The 23,900-nt window shown below is 40.0% G+C and overlaps 1 protein-coding gene and 1 non-coding gene across 2 annotated transcripts in view; one reads left to right on the top strand and one right to left on the bottom strand.

Moving 5' to 3' along the window:
- The first annotated feature begins 467 nt into the window (after positions 1–467).
- Positions 468–586, top strand: LOC115230750. The gene has a single exon (XR_003883459.1). It is a non-coding gene; the product is annotated as a 5S ribosomal RNA (ribosomal RNA).
- Positions 587–9,691: 9,105 nt separating this feature from the next.
- LOC115230749 (kelch-like protein 5) overlaps positions 9,692–23,900 on the bottom strand; it is a gene marked incomplete at its 5' end in the record, with an annotated part of 20,338 nt that continues 6,129 nt past the window's right edge. Inside the window, 7 exons of the mRNA XM_029800886.2 lie at positions 9,692–11,531; positions 12,643–12,814; positions 14,123–14,335; positions 15,034–15,196; positions 16,259–16,483; positions 17,675–17,864; positions 19,836–20,048. Coding sequence (XP_029656746.2) covers positions 11,469–11,531; positions 12,643–12,814; positions 14,123–14,335; positions 15,034–15,196; positions 16,259–16,483; positions 17,675–17,864; positions 19,836–20,048 — 1,239 coding nt within the window. The remainder of the gene's footprint in view (positions 11,532–12,642; positions 12,815–14,122; positions 14,336–15,033; positions 15,197–16,258; positions 16,484–17,674; positions 17,865–19,835; positions 20,049–23,900) is intronic.

Genomic DNA, 23,900 nt, shown 5'->3' with positions numbered 1-23,900 from the left:
ACGTTAATTTGTTCTTTTCTAGGATCCACTCAAATAGCTTTTCATTGAAAAAATAGACGACCTGATAAAAAGTTTAAGGGAGAGAACTCTGCAAACGAAAACATTTTTTCCGGGGAGGTAACTCACAGGTAAGCCATTCATAAAATATTTTAAAGGCGAGTTTGAAGAATATATTTTGCTTGACACTCTTTTATTGTAAACTGGCGGCTGTTTAATAAGTACATATGGTGCACTTTGTAATTTTCTCACTATATGCGAAAGATTGTGGTTATGTCTCCGTTGTTGTCCCATAGTTTTTGCTGGAACATGTCTACCTGTAATATTTCAGTTTGTGAAAGGTGACGAGCTGGCAGAAACGTTAGCACGCCGGGTCTGCAATTCATTGCTGACCAGACTGCATAAATGATTCGTTTATAGTGGTCAAATGTTTGTGCTGTGAGCTGGTAGCGAAAAGTTCCCAGACTTTTGCTTATGGCCATATCATGTTGAAAGCACCGGTTCTCATCCGATCACCGAAGTTAAGCAACATCGAGCCTAGTTAGTACTTAGATGGGTGACCGCTTGGGAAACCTAGGTGCTGTAAGCATTTTTTTCAAAGGCGGTGTTCCAGCATGGCCGCAGTCATATGACTGAAACAAGTAAAAGAGACTAATTCTGTAGCATGGCAACACATGGTTGCATGCACCCCAAGAGCCAGCAGTGACCTACATGAGGCTGAGTAGCATCACTGTTTACTTCACATGTTGCGAAATTTGTGTGATTACGTGGATGCTGTAGTCTGCAGGAGTGGCTGTGTGGTAAGTAGCTTGTTTACCGACCACATGATTCCGGGTTCAGTCCCACTGCGTGGCACCTTGGGCAAGTGTCCTCTACTATAGCCTCCGGCCAACCAAATCCTTCTGAGTGGATTTGGTAGACGGAAACTGAAAGAAGCCCGTCGTATATATATATATATATATATGCGTGTGTGTGTTTGTCCCCCTAGCATTGCTTGACAACCAATGCTGAGTTGCTCGATTATAAAAAAAAAAAAAGGCGGTGCTCCAGCATGGCCGCAGTCAAATGACTGAAACGAGTAAAAGAGGGAGTTGGAACAAAGAGTCAACATGAGATTTTGCATTAAACTTTGGAAGTCTACTAGAGACATCGAGCTTCTTTGGCAAGCTTATGGCAACAAGGCAATGAGTCATACACAATGTTTCAAGAGGCACAGGTGCCTCAGATCTTTTCGGTTTGACCGGCAGTTTTTAAAATAATTTCCACGTAACTAAACACTTTTAAACTTCATATACTGGTAGAATGTGTTTAAAAAACATCTTTTTCTCTTGGCTTTATTGAGAAAATTCTACAGTTTGTAAGATATTTGTTGTTCAATTTCTGCAATTTCAACCAATCACTGACGTCCATTGAGGTACAAAACATTCTGTGCCGTATGAATATGCTTTTTAACTCAATAGACGCCAGTGATTGGTTGAAATTGCCGAAATGCAAGGCCCTCGACTCATTTATGGAAATCAACTTCCAGGCCAGATTCCAAAAGTGGCAGGAACACTGAGACCTGTGTATTGCTGCACAAGGTAACCGTTTCGGAGGAGATTATGTTAAGGCTTAGGTAAATAAGTTATTCTCTCAAAAATTAAGTAAAAAATAATTGAGAATCCATAGGCGTAGGAGTGGCTGTGTGGTAAGTAGCTTACTTACCAACCACACGGTTCTGGGTTAAGTACCATTGCGTGGCATGTGTCTTCTACTATAGCTTCGGGCCAACCAAAGCCTTGTGAGTGGACTTGGTAGACGGAAACTGAAAGAAGCCCGTCGTATATATATATATGCATGTGTGTGTTTGTCCCCTCAACATCGCTTGATAACCGAAGCTGGTGTATTTACATCCCCGTAACTTAGCGGTTAGGCAAAAGAGACCGATAGAATAAGTACTAGGCTTACAAAGAATAAGTCCTGGGGTCGATTTGCTCGACTAAAAGGCGGTGCTCCAGTATGGCCGCAGTCAAATGACTGAAACAGGTAAGAGTAATCCTTGTCCAGTGTTGGATTGATCCCAAAATGTAACCAGTTCGTGCCAGCCATGAGGCCAAACATCCCTGAAAGTTTCATCCAAATCCATCCAGTGGTTCTTGAGATATCTTGTCCACGAACAAACAAATGCAACTGAAAACAATACCTCCGCCTTTGCTAAAGCGGAAGTAATAAAAAAAAAAGCCAAATACACGAATCCAGAAAAAGAATACATGTTTATTTCCAAAATTAAAAAACTGTCTTTATTACGATCGTCATTATCATAGTAACGATAATGATAATCCGCTTCAACATCATCATCATAATCATAACCATCAATATCATATTTCATTTAGTGGAAGCACCCCACCCCACCTTCTCTTTAGTACATTAGGATATCTTTACTCTCTTTCATTCTTTCTTTTTTATTATTATTTTTTTAAAAACTTTTCCAAAAGTTTCCTTTATTTATATATATATATATGTATATATACGTTACACTGAACGGTTGTGGAGATTTAAAGATGTGAAGTGGGGGGTAGGGGGACCCAAGTAGTCCTCCCGGGTTTTTTTTTTTTATTCTTCTTAGGGACCACTTACAATACTAAAGGGGCTGATCTCTTATGAGCAGGTGTTTATATTATATATAACATCTGTCTGTATATTTGTGTAAAGCATGTGTATATATACACACATACACTATATATATGCACAACTGTACATATATATTTATCAAGATAAAAACATGATGCAAAGGATTTAGCAGTACATATGTTTCTGGCTTTTATTAGACGGTTTATATCAATGCATAATTTTGACATGCAAATTACATCAATTATGCATTGATATAAACCGTCTAATAAAAGCCAGAAACATATGTACCACTAAATCCTTTGCATCATGTTTTTATTTTGATAAATATACTCTATCACCTACACCACTAAACGGCATATACAGGTGCTTACAATTATCAAGTATTCACCCTGAATTTTTTGTACCCATATATATGTGTGTGCATATATATATGCGTGTGTGTGTGCACATGTATGTATATATATTTATATATACACAAAACGATATCTAACCCATGCAAGCATTGAAAAAACAGATATAAATCACATTTATAGGAGAAAAAAAATGACGCACGTCACATTATATATACACACATATACATAGGTATATATATATGTGTGTGTATATAATTATACACACAAACATGTACAAATCTACATACATGTAGTTATTTAGTGCAAGGTTTCACTAACAGAGAAATAGGAAAACAAAGACAAATATTCACTTTTGATGGTTATTGCTGCTGGTGTTGTTGTAGTGTAGATATTCTCATGTATGTAGGTGAGTGTGTATATATATATATATGTGTGTGTATATATGCTTGCAAAGACCAGTTGAGGCAAGTGAAATCGAAGTTGAAATCAAACTCGGTGACTCGCATCCGTTGCTAGTGGAGCGCTAAGAGTACCATACGAGTGAGATCATTGTCAGAGCAACAAACTGGCCTCTGTGCCGATGGCACATTTGAGCACACCATTCGAGCGTGATCGTTACCGCGTCGCCTTACTAGCACTTGTGCTGGTGGCATGTGATATATTCGAGCGAGGTCGACGCCAGTGCCGCTGGACTGGCTCCTGTGCAGGTGGCACGTAGAAAGCCCCATTTGGGTGTGGCCGTTGCCAGTACCACTAAACTGGCCCTCGTGCCGGTGGCATGTAAAAGCACCCACTACACTCTCGGAGTGGTTGGCGTTAGGAAGGGCATCCAGTTGTAGAAACTCTGCTAGATCAGATTGAATTCTGGTTCGCCAGACCTCAATCAAATTGTCCAACCCATGCTTGCATGGAAAACGGATGTTAAACGATGATGATACACATATATATACACTTTATTGTAAAGCAGCAGAAAATTCAACAAAACCTGTTACTCTGAGTTTCACGTTGCCGTTTGTCGGACAGTTTTTGCTAGAAAAAAACTGTCCAACGAATGGGAACGTGAAACTCAGAGTAACAGGTTTTGTTGAATTTTCTGCTGCTTTAAATAAAGCGTGTTACTCTACCACTGGTATTTGAGTACTCTTTTTTCCACCCTGTTTCACATTTCTGTGTTTACTCCGGTGTATATATATAACAGTATATGGATTCAAGTAATCTGGTTGTAGCACTGAGTAAAAAAAGCTCCTTAATGTATCATTTTATTAACTATAGTAATATATACAAGAGAAAATGATTTTATTATTATTGTCTTCTAAATAGTTTTAAAATTCTGACTTTCTTTCACCTGAGGACATAGCTTAAATTCTGAATTATTTTTAAGGATATTGTGCATCAGTGCAGGCATGCACGTAATTGATTATTAGATATAATAATATAAATTACTTACATGCTTTTAAGCTACGAAACAATTTATCATTGAAATTAGAATCTTCTTATTGTTAAATAATATTTCTGTTTATATTTATTATACATGTTGCACTCGAGGTTGTGGGTTCGATTCCTAGACCGGGTGTTCTTCAGCAAAGCATTTCATTTCACGCTTCTCTGTGATCATTTCAACACCTGTTGCACCTGTACAGGTAATGTCAATCTGATGGAGGGAGTGAGCTTATGTCCACACAAACTTGTTTCAGTCATTTGACTGTGGCCATGCTGGAGCACCGCATTTAGATGGATGAGAAGAAACTAAATAAGGGTCATACTTTAGATTACTGTATTATTTGTTCTTCTCATTACGCTTTTGCCACTCCTGCGCCTGTGGATAAAAGAGCATTGATTTTGGCAGAATAATGCGAACACTATAGGGTTAAGGGTACACATGTCTGTGGAGTTCTCAGCCACTTGTACGTTCATTTCACGAGCAGGTGGCTCTGTTGGATCAGATCAACTGGAACCTTCATCGTCGTGTCCGACGGAGTGCCACCATGACTATATATATGCACACGTATTTAGTTGCATGTATGAATTTATGCATGAGGTATATATATATACCTGTTTCTGTGTGTTGTTATTTACCTGCAAGCACTGAGGTGGAAAAAGCAGTACTTGAATACCAAATGTAGAGGAAGTTACTATTTTATTGAAGCCGAAAAATACCTCCAGAAACTGTTAAACAGATCTCCACATTACTGCTTATCGAACAGTTGAGATTATGCAGAGCAATCTGTATTTTTGGCTTCAATAAAATAGCAAATATATATAATTTTAGTAAAAGATGGATTGAAAGCACACGATAGTTATTCACCCACACATGTCCATTTCCTTGGTTTTGTGTTTGACGTTTTTTTGGTGTCCTGTACCCATATATGCATGTAGAGGTAGGTATGTATATATGCATATGTTTTATTTATTAATTTGTTATTATGTATATGTTTTATTTATTAATTTGTTATTATATATATAGATATATGCTTGTGTTTGTATGCATATATAAGTGAGGTATATACTCATCTGTGTGTGTATATCTAAATTTGATTTGTTCAGCAAAGTTTTAGTGTTTACAATACAACAACGAAACAATAATAATAATCATAGCAGCCTTGATTCCCTGGACATGCCATCTGGTGGAGGTAGACATCACAACCAGAAATGGTTATGTTTGGGCAGGGGGAGATAACTGGAACATTATGCCCCATCATCACCCGCTTCAACAACTGTCTCGTCTCCCTCACTTTAACTTTTCCCTCCATTTCATAACAGTCATACTGAAATTTGGGGGTCGGGGACTAGCCGGTTACATCGACCCCAGTGTTTCACCACTTTCGTGAAACCATAGGTTCCAGTGATGAATATTCCAAAAGGATGAAAGGCAAAGTTGACCTCAGAATGTAAAGACAGATGAAATACCGCAAAGCATTTTGTCTGGCGTTCTAATGATTCTGCCAGCTATAGTCTTTTCTGTTACAGGCACGAGGCCAAAATTTTGGTGGGGAGGGGGCTAGTTGATTTCATTGACTTCCCCAGTATGTAACTGGCATTTAATCTATTGACCCCGAAAGGATGAAATGCAAAGTCGACTTTGGTGGAATCTGAACTCAGGATGTTAACAATGTGTGAAATACCACGAAGCATTTCGCCTGGGGTACTAACAATTCTGCCAGCTCACCACCTCAATGATAGTAATAATACTTTCTACTATAGGCACAAGGCCTGAAATTTAGGTGAGGGGAGTCGATTACATCGATCCCAGTGCATGACTGGTACTTATTTTATAGACTCTGAAAGGCAAAGTCGACCTCAGCAGAATTTGAACTCAGAACATAAAGGTGGACCAAATGCCATGAAGCGTTTTGCTTAGAGTGTTAACGATTATGCCAGCTCGCTGCCTTCCATTATAATAATGGTGGTTCGTAGGCCACAGGGCTGGCAATTTTGTGGATAGAGGGTAAGATGATGACTTCGACCCTAATATTTTAATAGTACTTTATTTTATAAACCCCCAAAAGGATGAAAGGCAAAGTTCACCTTGGCAGTGTTATAAGAATTTCATATATGTACGTATATTAATGAATGGAGAGGTGTGACTGAATCTTCACCTGTGAACACAATTTTTACTTCACCTTCGTTTGCATTCTGGTTTCAATTTCTACCAAGGTGGACTTATCCCTTTCAATAATTTTTTCAGAGGTGTTGATCAAAATAGAGTAGCAAGGACACACAGACAGAGACACATGGAGCAAAACAGTGGAAGTTTCACCTGGAAAATAGAAATACTTACCTTTCAGTCAGTTTTTTTTTTTTTGTAAGATTGGTCTTATTTTTTTGTATTGGGGGGTGGATTAGGGGTACTTATGGGTGTTATCAAATAGAATCTTTGGAAAATAGCTTCTGGATGAAAAAAAAACATGACGGATAGATGTAAGTGTTTTTTCAAAAACACATGTACACACACACATTCACAAGCATGCATATATTTACATAAAAAATACACCTAGCTATATATGCTAGGGTGTACAAACAGGAGAAGAAAAAAAATATTCATTAAAATGTAATAAGTGATAGTTTATTTCTCATTTCAAAGTTTTATGATTCGCTTTGTTGCTACTCTGAGTTTCGTTTCTTTTACATTCTCCTATTGGCTTCCCTTTAATTTGATCAGGAGACAATAAGCCGAAATTTTTCCATCATCACAGTTTTTGGTCATCTGAGTGAATGAATGGAGCTACGTGGAGAGTATAGGGGGTAAGCTCTGAGTACTCTTGGAGCAAACAACCCACTTTGCGTGTATTTATATGCACACATACACTCGTGTTTAGTGCTGACTATCGGAAGAAAGAGTACTCACCTGGGGACCCCGTGAAACTCAGAGTAGCAAGAGACTGACTTGAACTATATATATGTATATATAATCTTGCTTTATATGCGAACCAATAATAAAATAAAGGGGTGTATATACAAGTTATAAAGCTCACACAGACATATATTTATATATTCACACATTTATATATAAAAATACAAATATACACAAAATTCACTGAGAAAGAATCACTAATGTTGACATATATATATAATATATATATTGTATATTATATAGATATATTATATATAAATTAGGTAAAATATGGTGTATCCTCCGTAATTTTTTAGTTTTTTTTTTTTCTTCAATATATTTCATTTTTAGAGCCATCACGGCCAAGAACCATGCCAGAGCACCGCTTTCGTGAAACCATGGGTTCCAGCGATGAATATTCCAGTTGTCCAAATTAACAGGGCTGCGTACACATTGTAAGTAAAATGTTTAAGTAATTCGGCAGACTATTGTTTTTCTGTAAAGTAACCTCCGCACACAGGCTTTTAGTGTGACACAAAATATATAAATACACGCATGCACTTGTGAATTTGTGTGTGGAGTGGTGGTGCAGGTGTGGATGGATACCTACATGCATCATTGTATAACAGAACAAATGTGTAAATATTCCTCAGACACTTGCATCCTTATTTTAATTCTAATACATATTTGGTGTTTATTGTATTCTTACAACATGGCCAGATGTTACAATTTTTGTCTCCTCATCAAAGACAAGGGTTTTATCTGACTGGGTCAGAAAAAGACAATAAGACCCGATTATCTTCACATCACTGGGACCTTATTTTTAGGTCAGTACAATCACTCAGTCAAATACACGCACACATGTATATACATCCCTTCTACAATGAAATTTAGTGGGGAGGGGCAAGGCTAGTATATTACATCAATTACCTAATTAAATAATCTTCTAGGTGACTCAGTATTCCAGACATGTGTGCTCTTAACATAATTCCCCGACAGTATCTACATTTTGTGTGTGTGTATATATATATAAAACACATTTGATCAGTAAATTATAGTATCTATATAGCATACTATGCAATATACCTGCGTGTATGTATATATACTACATACAAAACACAATGTTGTGGAGGGCTTCTTTCATGCAACAGTATACGCGTGGCATGGCTGCTGTGTGGTGTATATTGAAGGGTATGTATATATAAAATTAGTGGGTGTTTACACTGATTTCTATATCTACTTCAGAAGGATGAAAGGCACAGCCGACCGTTGTGGGATTTGAACTCAGAATGTAAATGTGATGGGGAGAGAAGGAGTTGGCAGAGGGAGGGATGGAAGACTGGGGAGGGGTCATTGTACCAGTGGCGCAAGGCTTAAAGTTTTGGAGGACATGGCTAGTTGATTCCATTGACCCCAAAAGGATGAGAACCCCTCACCTCTGCTTCAAGGAGGCTGGGATAATCCGAAACGAAAAAGTATTACCCCTTTCCTAGGTTCTCTGCTTCCAAACTCCCATCTGTTTCTCTTGGAGAAACTCAGTAAAGGGGGGCCTCAGATGTAGAGGTAATGTGGCTGCAGAATGCACGGAGAAGTCCTTCCTACCCACTACAGCCTTTCAACAAGGGTCAGGCTGTTCATCAAGGAGCGGGGGGGACAGGGTACTGGACCAGCAGGACACTGAGGCTAACACACATTCATATGAAGGAATACTGCAAATGCATCAGGGGAGGGTCACCCTGTCCACGAAGGAGGAGATATGATATAGTGAAGCTATTGGGGATAAGGGAAGGACCCAGGTGATTAAAACAGAACCCTGCAGCTCCCAAACCGTTTTGACTAGTACTACTTCATGTTATCACTCTCACCCCTTCTCCACCCACCTGCCCAGGAATGATCAAAGGATCAAGTTCACCATAGTGAGATCTGAACCATGGGACCTAAGATATATGTATAGTGGGTTTGTAGTAAAAGCACCTGACGTTGAACACCAGATCCAACGCTACCAACCAAACCTCTCCTGCTAATGAAATTGTTGACCAAGTTTGGAGATTCTTCACTCACCTGGGTAATGTGTGTTTCAATATTTATTTACTTCTCTATTCTATTCACCACAGGTGGTCTTTGAACTTCAGAATGCCCAGTTTCTCCTTATGCACACAGTGAGATTGAACTTAGGGCCTCATGGTTGCAAAGCGAACTTCTTAACCATAGTGCACCAGTATGTGTGTGTATATATAATTATTATTTGAGGGGAAAAAAAAAAATCTTAACTTACAAGGAAAAAGAATTCAATTTAGAAATACTAAATCAAATTCCACACAATATAGTATATTAGAAAATAATGAATATATATATACCTATTATATTATTTTTGTAATTTACTTAATCTTTACTTTTTAATTTAAACTTTTCTATTATATGTAATTTAATTGTTCATTTTGAATTGATAACAAGTGGGTTTTTTATATATATACATACACAAGGGGTCCTGAAAAGTTCTTGGTTTTAAGGGTATCGCAAAAGATCATGATGGTATACTGTTCTCTTTTTTTTGCAGATTTAATGCATGATGGCAACTCCTGCAGTGAAATTGAAGCACATGCGGTCATGATGTTCCTCCATTTGAAAGGCAAAGGAGCAGCGGAAATCTATGGGGACAAGAAGGAAACCTTGAAGGCTGGTTGCCCATCTTACTCCAGTGAAAATCTGAGTGTCGAGGTCACAGATGAACCCCAGCCAGGACGGCCAACTCATGTGACCACAGAGGACAAAACTGATGCTGTGGCTGTCATGGCCTGATTCTCGAGGACCACTGGATTCCAGCTAAAGTCATAGCTGAGACTCTTGGGATTTCCCATGAAAGAGTTGGCCACATTATCCACAACAGTCTGGACATGAGAAAGGCTTTCGGCAGACAACAGCTCAAACAAGACCAGCCACATTCTCATTGCAGTTCACCCTGGGTTTGTTCTTTAAACAGGAATAGACACACACACATCCTTTGGTTTACTTACTTGAGTCATTTGACTGCACAGCCATGCTGGAGCACTGCCTTACAGGATTTTAGCTGAAGAAACCAACCCCAGGACGTATTCTTTGTAAGCCTAGTTCTTATTCTATCGGTCGCTTTTGCTGATCTGTATATATGGTAATCAAACTGAGAAACAACGACCCAATGCTTGTAGCGGTGTATGTATATACTTAACTATATATTCATAAACACACACGTACATATATATATTACATCACCTGCCACAAGCTCCCAGGAATTTAAAATTTATACCCACTTCCTCTATGTATACAATTCAACACACTTGTTACTCCACACACACACATATACACCAATTGAGGTTCAATCCTTAGAGCTGCCATTTCAAAAAAAGAGAGGTAGACAAAGTAAGAGAGAGAGTCTGTCGAATGTAAGAAGTTCATTTTAGTGATTTGAAGATTCCGTTTCCACATCAGTTCTGTGTTGTCTTTGGGTATGTATATATATATATATGTTTTTATGTGTGTGTGTATATATCTATGTGCGTGTATGTTCATTTACTGTGGGAGAATTTATGAGACATAGGTAGGCTGGGGTAAAGTCACCTACCTATTTCTTTATTACCCACAAGGGGACAGACATAGGTATTAAGTCGATTACATCGACCCCAGTGTGTAGCTGGTACTTAATTTATCGACCCTGAAAGGCAAAGTTGACCTCGGCGGAATTTGAACTCAGAACGTAAAGACAGACGAAATACCGCTAAGCATTTCGCCCGGTGTGCTAACGGTTCTGCCAGCTCGCCGCCAAAAGTCACCTACCTACTATACACACAGAAACGTTGTGTGTGTATATATACGTATTTATTTGTGCATGTATATATGTTTATATATATATCTCAATAATAAGGATTATTATGAAGTAGCATAGCATTACCAATGGAATGAGACATAGGTGTGTGTGTATATATATATATGTGTGTTTGTATGTATAAATGTTTGTGGCAAGTGTTCATGTATATGTGTATACTTAGAATATAATATACACACAAACAGATAACGTGTGCATGTATAATGGTGTGTGTTGGTCTGTGGAATTAGATGAAGACAGAGAATTTTCGGCGCATTTTGGGGAAGAATCCTGAAGGCCATTTCTTGAGCAACGCCAAAGTTCTTCTGTGGCTTCGTAGTCAGCTGGTACTGCTCACGTGGACGACACATGCTCCAGCTCGGCCGGTACATAGTGGTGCAGCCTAAAAAAAAAAAAAACAGAGTAACAGTGAGGATTACCATAAAAAAAATTTTTTCTTTTTTTAAACTCTTATTCTTGTTTCAATCAAGCGATCATGCTAGAGCAAAACCTTTGGGGGGGGAGGGGTTATGTCGATTATACATCTTTTATTCTTCTATCTTTGTTTCAGCCACTGAACTGCAGCCATGTATGGGTGTATGTATATATATGTTTGTATATGCCTTGAAGTATTTTTGCCAAAGAAATCGACCACAGCAATTATTATTTTTTGTTAAGCCTGGCACTTATTCTATCAGTCTCTTTTGCAGAACTGCTAAGTTACATGGAAGGAAAAACACCTACACAAGCAGTGGTGGGAGGTGAACAAACACACACTCTCTCGATGGTCTTCTTTCAGTTTCCACCTACCAAATCCATTCACAAGGTTTTTGAATGGCCTGAAGCTGTAGTAGAAAACACTTGCCCAAGGTGCCATGCAGTGGGACTGAACCCGGAACCATGTGTTGGGAAGCAAGCTCCTTACCTCATATATTTAAAAGGGGTTGCTGAAAAGTAACAGGCTTTTGGTTTATCGCGAAAGACCTGGTTGGAGGCCCAACCTTCTGAGTTCTTTAACAGGGCTTAGAAAAATTGAAGGACCACTGCAATAAGTGTGGGAGTCTGAGAGGGGAATATGTTGAATAAAATCATAATTAACTGATCCTCCTGTATTTTACTTTTACCGAAAGCCAAGAACTTTTCAGCACCGCTTCATGTGTGTGTATATATATATATATACACATACGTACATATATATACTTTTGATAGGTTTCGGCTATTATTGGCCCAGGCCATGTCTAACTTAATTGCACCACCTAGTGCTATTATATATACATAGACGAACAGACATGCATACATATATATATATTTACACACGGATATGTGCTGGTGGCATGTAAAAGGCACCAACCGATCGTGTTCGTTGCCAGTGGTACATCAACTTACCTACAGCTATCCATGTACACACACTTATGAACACCTATGCATGCAAACACATCTACAATGGCCTGGGTACGTATACCTACAGCCAGTCAGATATGCAGTGCTCCCACCGACCGCTCGCCATCACTTACCTTGCTCCATTCGTTGGTCACTGGGTCATAACACTCAACATCATGAAGGTACTGTTGACCGTCATATCCGCCGACGGCGTACAGTCTGTCTCCGAGTAGACACACTCCTACTGCATCCCGGGGGGTACTCATTGCAGCAATCATAGTCCACTGGTCTGTTTTGGGGTCATACCTGTTGAGGGGGTAGAGAAAGAAACGGAGTACAGTATTACATTGCTGTGTAGAAATGTATGTATATTCTTATACTTGTTTCAGTCATTTGACTGCGGCCATGCTGGAGCACCACATTTAGTCGGGCAAATCGACCCCAGGACTTATTCTTTGTAAGCCTAGTACTTATTCTATTGGTGTCTTTTGCCAAACCGCTAAGTTACGGGAACGTAAATACACCAGCATCAGTTGTCAAGCGATGGTGGGGGGACAAACACACACACACACATATATATATATATATATACAACAGGCTTCTTCCAGGTTCCATTTACCAAATCCAGTAACAAGTCTTTGATTGGTCTGAGACTATGGTAGAAGGTGCCATGCAGTGGGATGGAATCTAGAACCATGTGGTTGGCAAGCAAGCAAGCTACTCCTACACGAATATATATATTTACAATGGGCTTGGATATATTCTTTCATTTGACTGTGGGCCATGCTGCAGCAGTGTCTTCAAACAAATCGACTCCAGGATTTATTCGTTGTAAGTCTAGTACTTATTCCATTCTATTGGTCTCTTTTATTGAAACAGGGATGTAAACGTGGCAATGGGGGACAACCCTTGATACAAAAACGTCCACACATACCATATATTTATATACGACGGGTTTCCGTCTACCAAATCCACTCAAAAGGCTTTGGTTAATCCAAGATACTTGCCCAAGGTTACTACATAGTGAGACTGAACTCCTAACCATTTGATCAGGAAGCAAGCTTCTAACCACACAACCATGCCTGCACCTATCACGCACACAATTCTTAGCACACTGGATGAAATGCTTAGCAATATTTCACCTGTTGCTATGTTCAAATTCTGCCAAAGTCAACTTTGCTTTTCATCCTTTCAGGGTCAATAAAATAAGTACCATTTGGACACTGGAGGTCGATGTAATCGACTTGTCCCCTGACCCCAAATTGCTGCCCTTGTAGGAAAATTTGAAATTATTATTACTATTTTTTTCCTTTTTAATCAGTAGAAAATTACAAATGTTGTTCAGGGGAGGAAATCTTTCATGCATAGTGCTAATCAATTTAGTGTGTACAAATGTCAATCCGAACAAGACCATACCAACAGTTCCACCACATGCAGACAATCCTATCATGACCACCTCTACAATACTGACAATCCTGCCATTTTGACAATCCCACCACAAGCAACTTCAATGTAGAGAGACGATCACGACAATCCTACCACAACCATCTCCACCTTACTGACAGTCGCACGGCACAATCTCACCATGACTATCAATTGCATTGGGTTGCTTACCTTTCTGCACAGTCGAATCTACAACAGGTGGGATTGGAAGCCGGGGCCTCGTGCCCTCCCACAGCATAGAGGAAGCCATTGCAGGTGCTGACACCTACACCTCCTCTACGTTTAGACATGGTCGTACATGCTGTCCACTTGTTGGTGTGAGGGTCAAAGCACTCAACCGACTTCAGGCACGAACTACCATCTCGGCCCCCAACAGCATACAATCTGGAAAATAGATAGATATATATACACATATATAAATAAATAGTTTACGGTTCCATAACAATAAGAATCGACATAAAAAGAACTATTCCATCCGGGGAGAGATAAATATTGTTTAATATACTGAAGGTCTACTGATAGTTTCATGCTTTAAGATACACTAAATTGGCTGTATGGTAAGAAGTTAAGTTAATTTTTTGGCTCAAAAAGCAAGGCCATGGAGTTATGTATAGGGGTGTTCTGGTCAAGAGAGACTTTGAAGCTTGGTTCCAGGGAGTGGGGAAAGGTAGAATGGGTGTGCATGAGAGGGGGAGGGGAGAGAGTGTGTAAGAGATAGAAAGAATGTGGAAAAGAGAGATATCAGGATGAGATGGAAAGGATAAACATGTTAGAGAGAAGATTTAGGGTTGGTGGGAGGCAGAGAAGGGGAGGAGATTAATGAAAGATGGGGTAAAGATGTAACAGAATGAGAGAGAGAGATCAAGCTGACAGAAATGTTAGCATGTTGGGCAAAATGCTTAGCGGTATTTCTGCCGTTACATTCAGATTCCGCCGAGGTCGACTTTGCCTTTCGGGGTCGATGTGATCGACTTTGTCCCCTTGTGGACAATAAAGAAACAGATATGAGGGAGAGAGAGAAAGCATTAAAGATGTGTGTGAAAAAAAAGCTAAAGAGTGACAAATGAAGGGAAGCAACTTACTTTCCTCCAAGAACAGCTACTCCTACAGTACTCCGTGGAGTTGACATGGGGGCAACATAACTCCACTGGCGCGCTTGAGGATCCCACCTTTCGACTGTGTTTAAATACGACCAGCCATCATGTCCTCCGACTGCATACATTGGCCCTTCAAGAACCCCAACTCCTACAAGACAAAGAAACAGAAATTTAATACACAGATAAACAAGGGATAAAACATTAGATTTGATGGTGATAGGTGTTGGCTGTTGTTTAACCCTAGGTCAAATCTGATCCTCCCATTTATGTCTTTACCCTGTTTAAAAGGATAGGGAGATTTGGCTGCTGTTTCTAGTTAAGTGACCCTATAGAGACCCAACATATCTTATAATCTATATATATAATAACAAAGGGTAAAATTAATTAATTAAGAAGTAATCAATAATTTCACCAAGTAGAATTTGGTATGAAAAGAAGGACCGTTTCACGGCAAACTTAAGTAATACTAATAAAAGGGTTCAGCAAAGATTAGCTTCACCACACACCGAAGTTTAGAAATAGCAGCCAAAAATCTTAAAGTAGAAGAAATAGCTGAGATTTTTGGTGAAGCAAATATTTGCTGAACCCTTTTATTAGTATATATGTATAAAACTTATATATAAAATGGGACAAGAACGTAAACTACACAAAAAAACAGACGGATCATTCGAAGCCTCTAATCTTCAGTCAGGAACCGGATCATCCTCGCAATTTCGACTGATATCGCTCCGATCCAGCCAGCCCCAAGGAAAAACTAAGCTAAGAGCATTAGATTCCTTGGAAGAAAGCATCGAATGTATACGGGAAAGCAGACGATGTTACAATAATAGTAATATATACATGTTAATGTTTATGTGGCAATCCTTTAAAGGACGATGTTATTGTTGTTTTAGCCCCGGGTAAACATCTTTTCCAGCTGGCTACCAACACACACTGTTTGTATCCATATACAGCATTTGCAACGGAGGTCATTGTTTCTTTTCTGTAGAAGAGCATAGGCTCGAAATGTAAAAGACTTGTTCTATTTCTATTCCTGAGCGCCATACTAATACATTGTTTGTTTGTACTCCACCTGCCTTCGTCTTTTGTTTATTTTCGTAAACCTTCCGTTGTAAGGAATCTGCCTCAACAAATTCCCCTTGATCCATTCCAGCATAGAAAAGTGGATATTTGATGATGATAGGAGAGAAGGAGAGAGAGTGATGCTTACCTAAGCCATGTCGATGTGTTGACATGGGAGGCATGGAACTCCAGGTTTTCCGTTTCGGGTCGTAACATTCGACAGTGTTCAGGGTCTTCAGACCGTCCCGGCCACCGACCACGTACAAGCGACCGTCAAGGACGGCGACGCCAAACTGGAGCCGTCGTCCGTTCATGTTAGCAACTTGGGTCCACGTGTTAGTGCGGAGGTCATATCTTTCAATCGTTGTGGCACCTGAAATGGACATCGGTCGAGAGAGAAGAGAAATGAGACACGGTGAAAGATGAAGGGAATAAAAAAAGGAAGGCATTCATTATCTATGTAATCCATATATAATTTGTATATGTATGTATATATCACGTGACCGACCAGACCATCAGATGTTGTTACACATCGCTGGTCACAATGCGTTCACATTGTTTTAGCCTTCGAATGACGCCACCCCATTGGCTAAGCGAGCAGGCCAACAGAAGAAAGAGTGGTGAAAGAGTACAGCAGGGTTCACCACCATCCCCTGCCAGAGCCTCGTGGAGCTTTTAGGTGTTTTTGCTCAATAAACACTCACAACGCCCGGTCTGGGAATCAAAACCATGATCCTCCGTCCACTGGGCCATTGTGCCTCCACGTATATATATAATAACAAAGGGTGAAATTAATTAATTAAGAAATAATTAGTAATTTCACCAAGTAGAATTCGGCTTGAAAAAGACCGTTTCATGGTAAGCTTAAGTAATACTTTATAATTAGGGTTCAGCAATGATTAGCTTCACCACACACCGGAGTTTAGAAATAGCAGTCAAAATCTTAGCTATTCCTTCTACTTTAAAGGTAGGTTCCCCTTAAAGTAGAAGGAATAGCTAAGATTTTTTGACTGCTATTTCTAAACTCCGGTGTGTGGTGAAGCTAATCATTGCTGAACCCTAATTATAAAGTATATATATAGTGATGTACGTGTGCATATACCTGTTTTGTGAGTGAGTATGTGTGTGTGTGTCTGTGTACGTGCATGCATGTCTATCTGTGTGGGCATGTCTGTGTATGGTATATGTAACATGAAGGCATGCAGCTTAGTGGTTAGTGTAACAGGATCACAAGTTCAATTCCTGGTGACATGTTGTGTCCTTGAGCAAGACACTTTATTTCACATTGCTCCAGTCTGCCCAGGCATCAAAAATGAGTAGTACCTGTATTTCAAAGGGCCAGCCTTGTCACACTCTGTGTCATGCTGAATCTCCCTGAGAACTACGTTAAGGGTACACGTGTCTGTGGAGTACTCAGCCACGTAATTTCAAGAGCAGACTGTCCTGAACAGTACCAGTTAAATATAAGACACCACCACCACAACCCCTCGTTACCACTGTCACCATGACTATAACACTGCCACAACAGGGTTGCCACCAGCCCTTTTGTCCCCTAAACACCAACCTTTTGCATTATCCATTGCTCCGACAGCGTAAAGAACTCCGACTGTGGACTTGCGAGGTTTCGTTCGTTGACTCTGGAACGACGACCTCCTCTCAGGTAACACGTGGTACATGAGCGCTTCCATTATGAGATCCTGGCATTCCTTGTCATCCCAGAATATTGGGTCTGTCCGCACGTGGTCGGCTATGAACTGCAATGAAAACACAAAAGGTTCAAATCTTGGTTGGACAACACCCAAAACAAAGAAAAATTGTTTACAGAGATTATACAGATGAAGGAAATCAATCGATATCTATTCATTGATCAGTGTTGGGTTGTTTGATCTATTGAACTATCAGTTCTATGAATCTGTAATACCATACTGTATGTTAGCCTGGGGCTTCTACTATGGCCCAGGGCCAACAAAAGCCAAGTGAGTAGAATTTGAAAGAAGACTGCTGTGTTTGTGTGTGTACATACATATCTATTGATACACAAACACATCTATATATACACACACACATACCTGTACATATATATATGCATATATACATAGCTGAACTTGTATGTGTGTGTGTGTATATATACTAGAGATAGGTTTCATAACCTACAAAATCCACACTGCTACACCTGAGACGTACCTGTTCTAACTCTTTATCTTGATTGAATGTTACGTTAAGGTATTTAGAATACCCAAACCTATTTCTGCAAATGTGCTAAACACTGATACTGACCAAAGTTTAATCAATAAGCGTCGGAGGAAGTAAATGCAGTAAAAATAGGGGGCTCAGTGGGGCCCCATTTAAGTGACCCTTCAGAAATTGAACCTCCTTACAATACTCCCCGAGAGTTCATGGTATGAAATTTATTGTCATTGCTCCAGTTTGGTCGTCAATGTGTTTAGTTTAAAATGCAGTAGAAATGAGTGGGGCCCTTAAAAAATTAGACTCCCTTAGGACATTCCCTGGGATTAAGGGAGTTGCTGGTTTAAGTATTGTTGTCCTTGCACTAACGGTCTAGAAGGAGTTAATGAACATAACTCAAATTTATAATAGAATGCACAGACATATGTGAGGCAATGACGAAGGACCAAGACCTCTGGAGATATGCTGTGACTGTGAAGACCTGACAAATAACGTGAGTTCATAGCTGTTTCCTGCACCAGCTTCACATAGAAGCCCCAACCCATCCAAAGTACCTTGGATCTTAGGGCGACCTGCTGTGTTTGAGGAGACCTATTGAGTCAAGTACATCAGCATCAAATGGAAATTGTAGTTGTGATGCCTGTGGCATGTAAAAAGCACCCACTACACTCACGGAGTGGTTGGCATTAGGAAGGGCATCCAGCTGTAGAAAGACTGCCAGATCAGATTGGAGCCTGGTGTAGCCTGGCTTCCCAGATCCCCGGTCGAACTGTCCAACCCATGCTAGCATGGAAAACGGATGTTAAACGATGACGATGATACAAGTGTATATATGGACCATGGTTATGAACCTTTCATGTAGCCTAGATACACTATGTCTGATTTAAAGACAGGATGGTCATGACTGGAGTATCTCTGATCATAGAGTCTTCTGGATTCAGGCCGACTTAAGGTTAAACAACTACAAAGCACACATGATGAAAAGTATGCCAACCATGACCTCCCTGTCATATTTAGACATTGTGTATTTCTTTACTCTTTTACTTGTTTCAATCATTTGACCATGGCCATGCTGGAGCACCACCTTTAGTTGAATCAAATTGACCCCGGGACTTATTCTTTGTAAGCCTAGTACTTATTCTATCGGTCTCTTTTGCCGAACTGCTAAGTGACGGGAACCTAAACACACCACCATCGGTTGTCAAACGATGTGGGGGGACGACGTCAAAGACACACACACATATATATACGACGGGCTTCTTTCAGTTTCCGTCTACCAAATCCACTCACAAGGCTTTGGTTGGCCCGAGGCTATAGTAGAAGACACTTGCCTAAGGTGCCACGCAGTGGGACTGAACCCGGAGCCACACAGCCACTCCTATGCTTATACTAAGACTACATTATCAACAACGGATGAACACATTAGATAATGTAGTCCTAGATACACTATGTCCGTTGGACCAAGACTTATTTGGAGGGATGAGATGAGCAGTAAACAACAAAGACCCCCGAGCAGCCATAAACAAAATAGGGCTTACCTGTGGTGCCATGAGGGGCAGTTTTATATGAGACAGTAATTTGGACAAATGCCTCTTCCTGTTGGTGAGGTCGTGTTTCGCCCAGGCCTTCAGTGCCTGGAATATGGTCTCTTCACTCGGTACATTGAGGTCTTCACTGGACAGTAGCTTGCCCACATCGTCAGGGGCCAGCTTTAGGAATTCCTGGTTCTCCATGACTTCAACAAAGTTCTCCTGTGAAAAGATTGAATGAACAGGAAATGAAAATATTTAACACGAGGCAAAGGTCAAGAGTTGTTGAATGATAGAGAGAAAGAGAAAGTGGAAGAAGATAACGGAGTGTGATATAAATAAAGATGAGATATGAGATGTTTGTGTCTGTGTGTACATGCGTGCATACAAATGTATATACATACGTGGTGACCCAGAATTAACTATCTCAGAGAAGCCCCAACAATTCTTTTAAAAAAAAACACTTTTATTTTTGTTTATACTCTTTATTTACTCTTTTACTTGTTTCAGTCATTTGACTGTGGCCATGCTGGAGCACTGCCTTTAGTCGAGCAAATCGACCCCGGGACTTATTCTTTGTAAGCCCAGTACTTATTCTATCGGTCTCTTTTTGCTGAACCGCTAAGTGACGGGGACGTAAACACACCAGCATCGGTTGTCGGGGAGGGGGGGACAAACACAGACACACATACATATATATATATATGACGGGCTTCTTTCAGTTTCCGTCTACCAAATCCACTCACAAGGCTTTGGTCGGCCCAGGGCTATAGCAGAAGACACTTGCCCAAGATGCCACGCAGTGGGACTGAACCCGGAACCATGTGGTTGGTAAGCAAGCTACTTACCACACAGTCACTCCTACGCCTATATATTTATATATACACACCTTCAACCTATATATCCTCCATTTTGTTGCCCCCATATATATATATGGCACGTAAAAGCACCATCCATTCGTGGCCGTTTGCCAGCACCGTCTGGCACCTGTGCGGGTGGCATGTAAAAAGCACCCACTACACTTACGGAGTGGTTGGCGTTAGGAAGGGCATCCAGCCGTAGAAACATTGCCAGATAAGACCGGAGCCTGGTGCAGCTTCCCAGACCCCAGTTGAACTGTCCAACCCATGCTAGCATGGAAAACGGACGTTAAATGATGATGATGATATAAATATATATACATAAGGTACATTCGTGAACCTTTGAGACTTTTTTTAGGAGAAGCACTTATAGCTTCCCTGGATTAGTATAAGGTTACTAGATGCCTCTACAATAAACTGACCTGCCAACTTTTGTTATTCCTCACGGTAGCAAAGCAATCTCCATAATCATACATTTTATGTTGCCTGCATCTATTTTAGATGTTTTCTATCTAAATTGTAATCTAAACCCTGACTGCTTTTATTATCAAGAATGATCCCAAGTGGCCTGCCATTAAAAGGGCTAAAATCCTATTACACTTGTTTGCAAATACTACACCTGCAAAGCAACACTATATATATATATACATACACACACACAAATACATATATATATATATACATGTATATATATATATATATACATACATAAATGCATCTATGTATACGTACATATGTGTGTGTGTATATATATATACACACACATAAATACATCTAAGTATACATACATATATATATATACACACATACATAAATACATCTATATATACATACATATATATATATATATACACACACATAAATACATCTAAGTATACATAAATATATCTATGTATACATACATATATATATATAGACATACATACATATATATATATATACACATACATGCATGCATATATACATACATACACACACATATACATATGTATATGTAAGTAATTTATTTATTATTAAATAAAATATAAATTATTTAGATGTTATTAAGTTACAAAACAATTTGTTATGAAATTAGAATTTTCTTACAGTTAAATATAATTTCATTAAACTATTTCTCTCGTTTGTGACTTTGTGTGTGTGTGTGTACATTATATATATATATGTACGTATGTGTGTAGGCATGGCTGTGTGGTAAGAAGCTGCTTTCACAACCACATCGTTCAAGGTTCAGTCCCACTGCGTAGCACCTCAGGCAAGTATTTTCTACTATAGCCTTGAGCCAACTGAAGCCTTGTGAGTGGGTTTAGTAGATGGAAACTGAAAGAAGCCTGCCATATACGTGTGTGTGTGTGTCCTCCAGCACCACTTGACAGCCAGTGTTGGTTTGTTTACACCTGGTAACTTAGCGATTTGACAATAGAGGCTGACAGAATAGGTAACAGGCTTAAAAAGAAAAGTTCTGGGATTAGTCATTCGGTCTCTGTTGCCAAACGACTAAGTTAACGAGATATAAACAAACTAACACCAGTTGTGAAACAGTGCTGGGAGACAAACAGACACCAGATGGGCTTCTTTCAGTTTTTGTTTCCCAAATCTACTCACAACGCTTTGGTCTGCCCAGGGTTTTAGTAGAAGACACTTGCCCAAGGTGCCACGCAGTGGGAGTGAACCCAGAGCCATGTGTTTGGGAAGCAAAAGCAAGCTTCTTAACCACACAGCAACACTTGCTGAACAAGTGACTTTTACTGTAGCTATACAGGCAGGCATGGATGTATGTATGTGTGTGTGTATAGAGAGATATAGAAGAAATAGATGGATAGGGAGAGAGAGAGATGGAAGATAGATAGATTGACAGACAGGGAGAAAGATAGATGAAGAGAGAGAGAGATAGATTGACAGATAGGGAGAAAGAGAGACAGAGAAGGACAGATAGAGAGAGAGAGACGGAAGATAGATAGATATAGAAGACGGGCAGACACACAAGTAGATACCCTATGAAGGACAATCAATGTATGGTATAAAATTTGCAACAAAAGCACCATAAACCCAAGAAACTAAGAATAATTTAATAAGGTCAACCCTACAAGAATGAAGGACAACTTAGAATGATGCAGAACAAAGATACAAAAGATTCGCAGATAACAGGTACCACAAACATAGCTCCATCATCAGCTGCCAATCAGATATCATAATGTTTTTGACACACTCACACTGACAAGGTGTTGCAGGCATGGACAATACATTTTAGTGTTCCTGCTTTCATTTTCATAGATACATAGGCATCACAGAAGCTAATGGAATCTTTTGAGTTTATTACTAAATGGCAGTTGAGAGTCTGTTGGTGTGTACAGGCCAAGAGGAGGAGGTAGAGGTGAGGGAAGTTTACAACGATGATGGTATCCGTGGGTGGCGAGCTGGCAGAAACGTTAGCACGCCAGGCGAAATGCTTAGCGGTATTTCGTCTGCCATTACATTGTGAGTTCAAATTCCGCCAAGGTCGACTTTGCCTTTCATCCTTTCGGGGTCGATAAATTAAGTACCAGTTACGCACTGGGGTCGATGTAATCGACTTAATACCTATGTCTGTCTTTGTTTGTCCCCTCTGTGTTTAGCCCCTTGTGGGTAATAAAGAAATAGGTATCTGTGGGTGGTGGTAGTGATATTCATGATAGTGGGGACGATGTTGCTGCTGCTGCTGATGATGATGTTAGTGGTGGTGGAAGAAAGAAAAGTGGGGAGGGGCAGGATGAGTTGACTGGTGTCAATACCACCACCACCCACCTGAGATAGTGGGAAAGAGACAGGGGGTGGGGACAACAGGCTTAGTCAGGTTAAGCAGAACAGGGGATGAAATAGATACAGAAGGAAGAGCGGTGGCGATAGTGGAGGTGTCATCTCATTGACAGGCTGGGTTCCAGTGAGTGTGCAGGGTAGGGAGAGCATGTTGTGTGTGTGGGGTGGGGATAATTCCATAATTATTTAATTAAATCAATTTGCCAGACTTACGAGAGGACAATAATTTGAAACGTCAAAAGTGGTGGAGGTGACAGTGGTGGGTTGGAGAAAAAAGGGAGAGTTGGTGGGGGTGGAGATGACAAAGTAGGAAAGAAAAAAAAGGGAGAGTTGGTGGGGCGAGTAAAGAAGAGGGTGGGGGGAAGGGGGTGGCAGCAGTGCTTGGATTGAAGGAATTAAAGGGGAAAAAAGAAAATGAAAC

The sequence above is a fragment of the Octopus sinensis genome, unplaced genomic scaffold, assembly GCF_006345805.1.
Source record: "Octopus sinensis unplaced genomic scaffold, ASM634580v1 Contig16299, whole genome shotgun sequence".
Taxonomy (NCBI): domain Eukaryota; kingdom Metazoa; phylum Mollusca; class Cephalopoda; order Octopoda; family Octopodidae; genus Octopus; species Octopus sinensis.
This window is presented reverse-complemented; position numbering and strand designations above follow the sequence as displayed.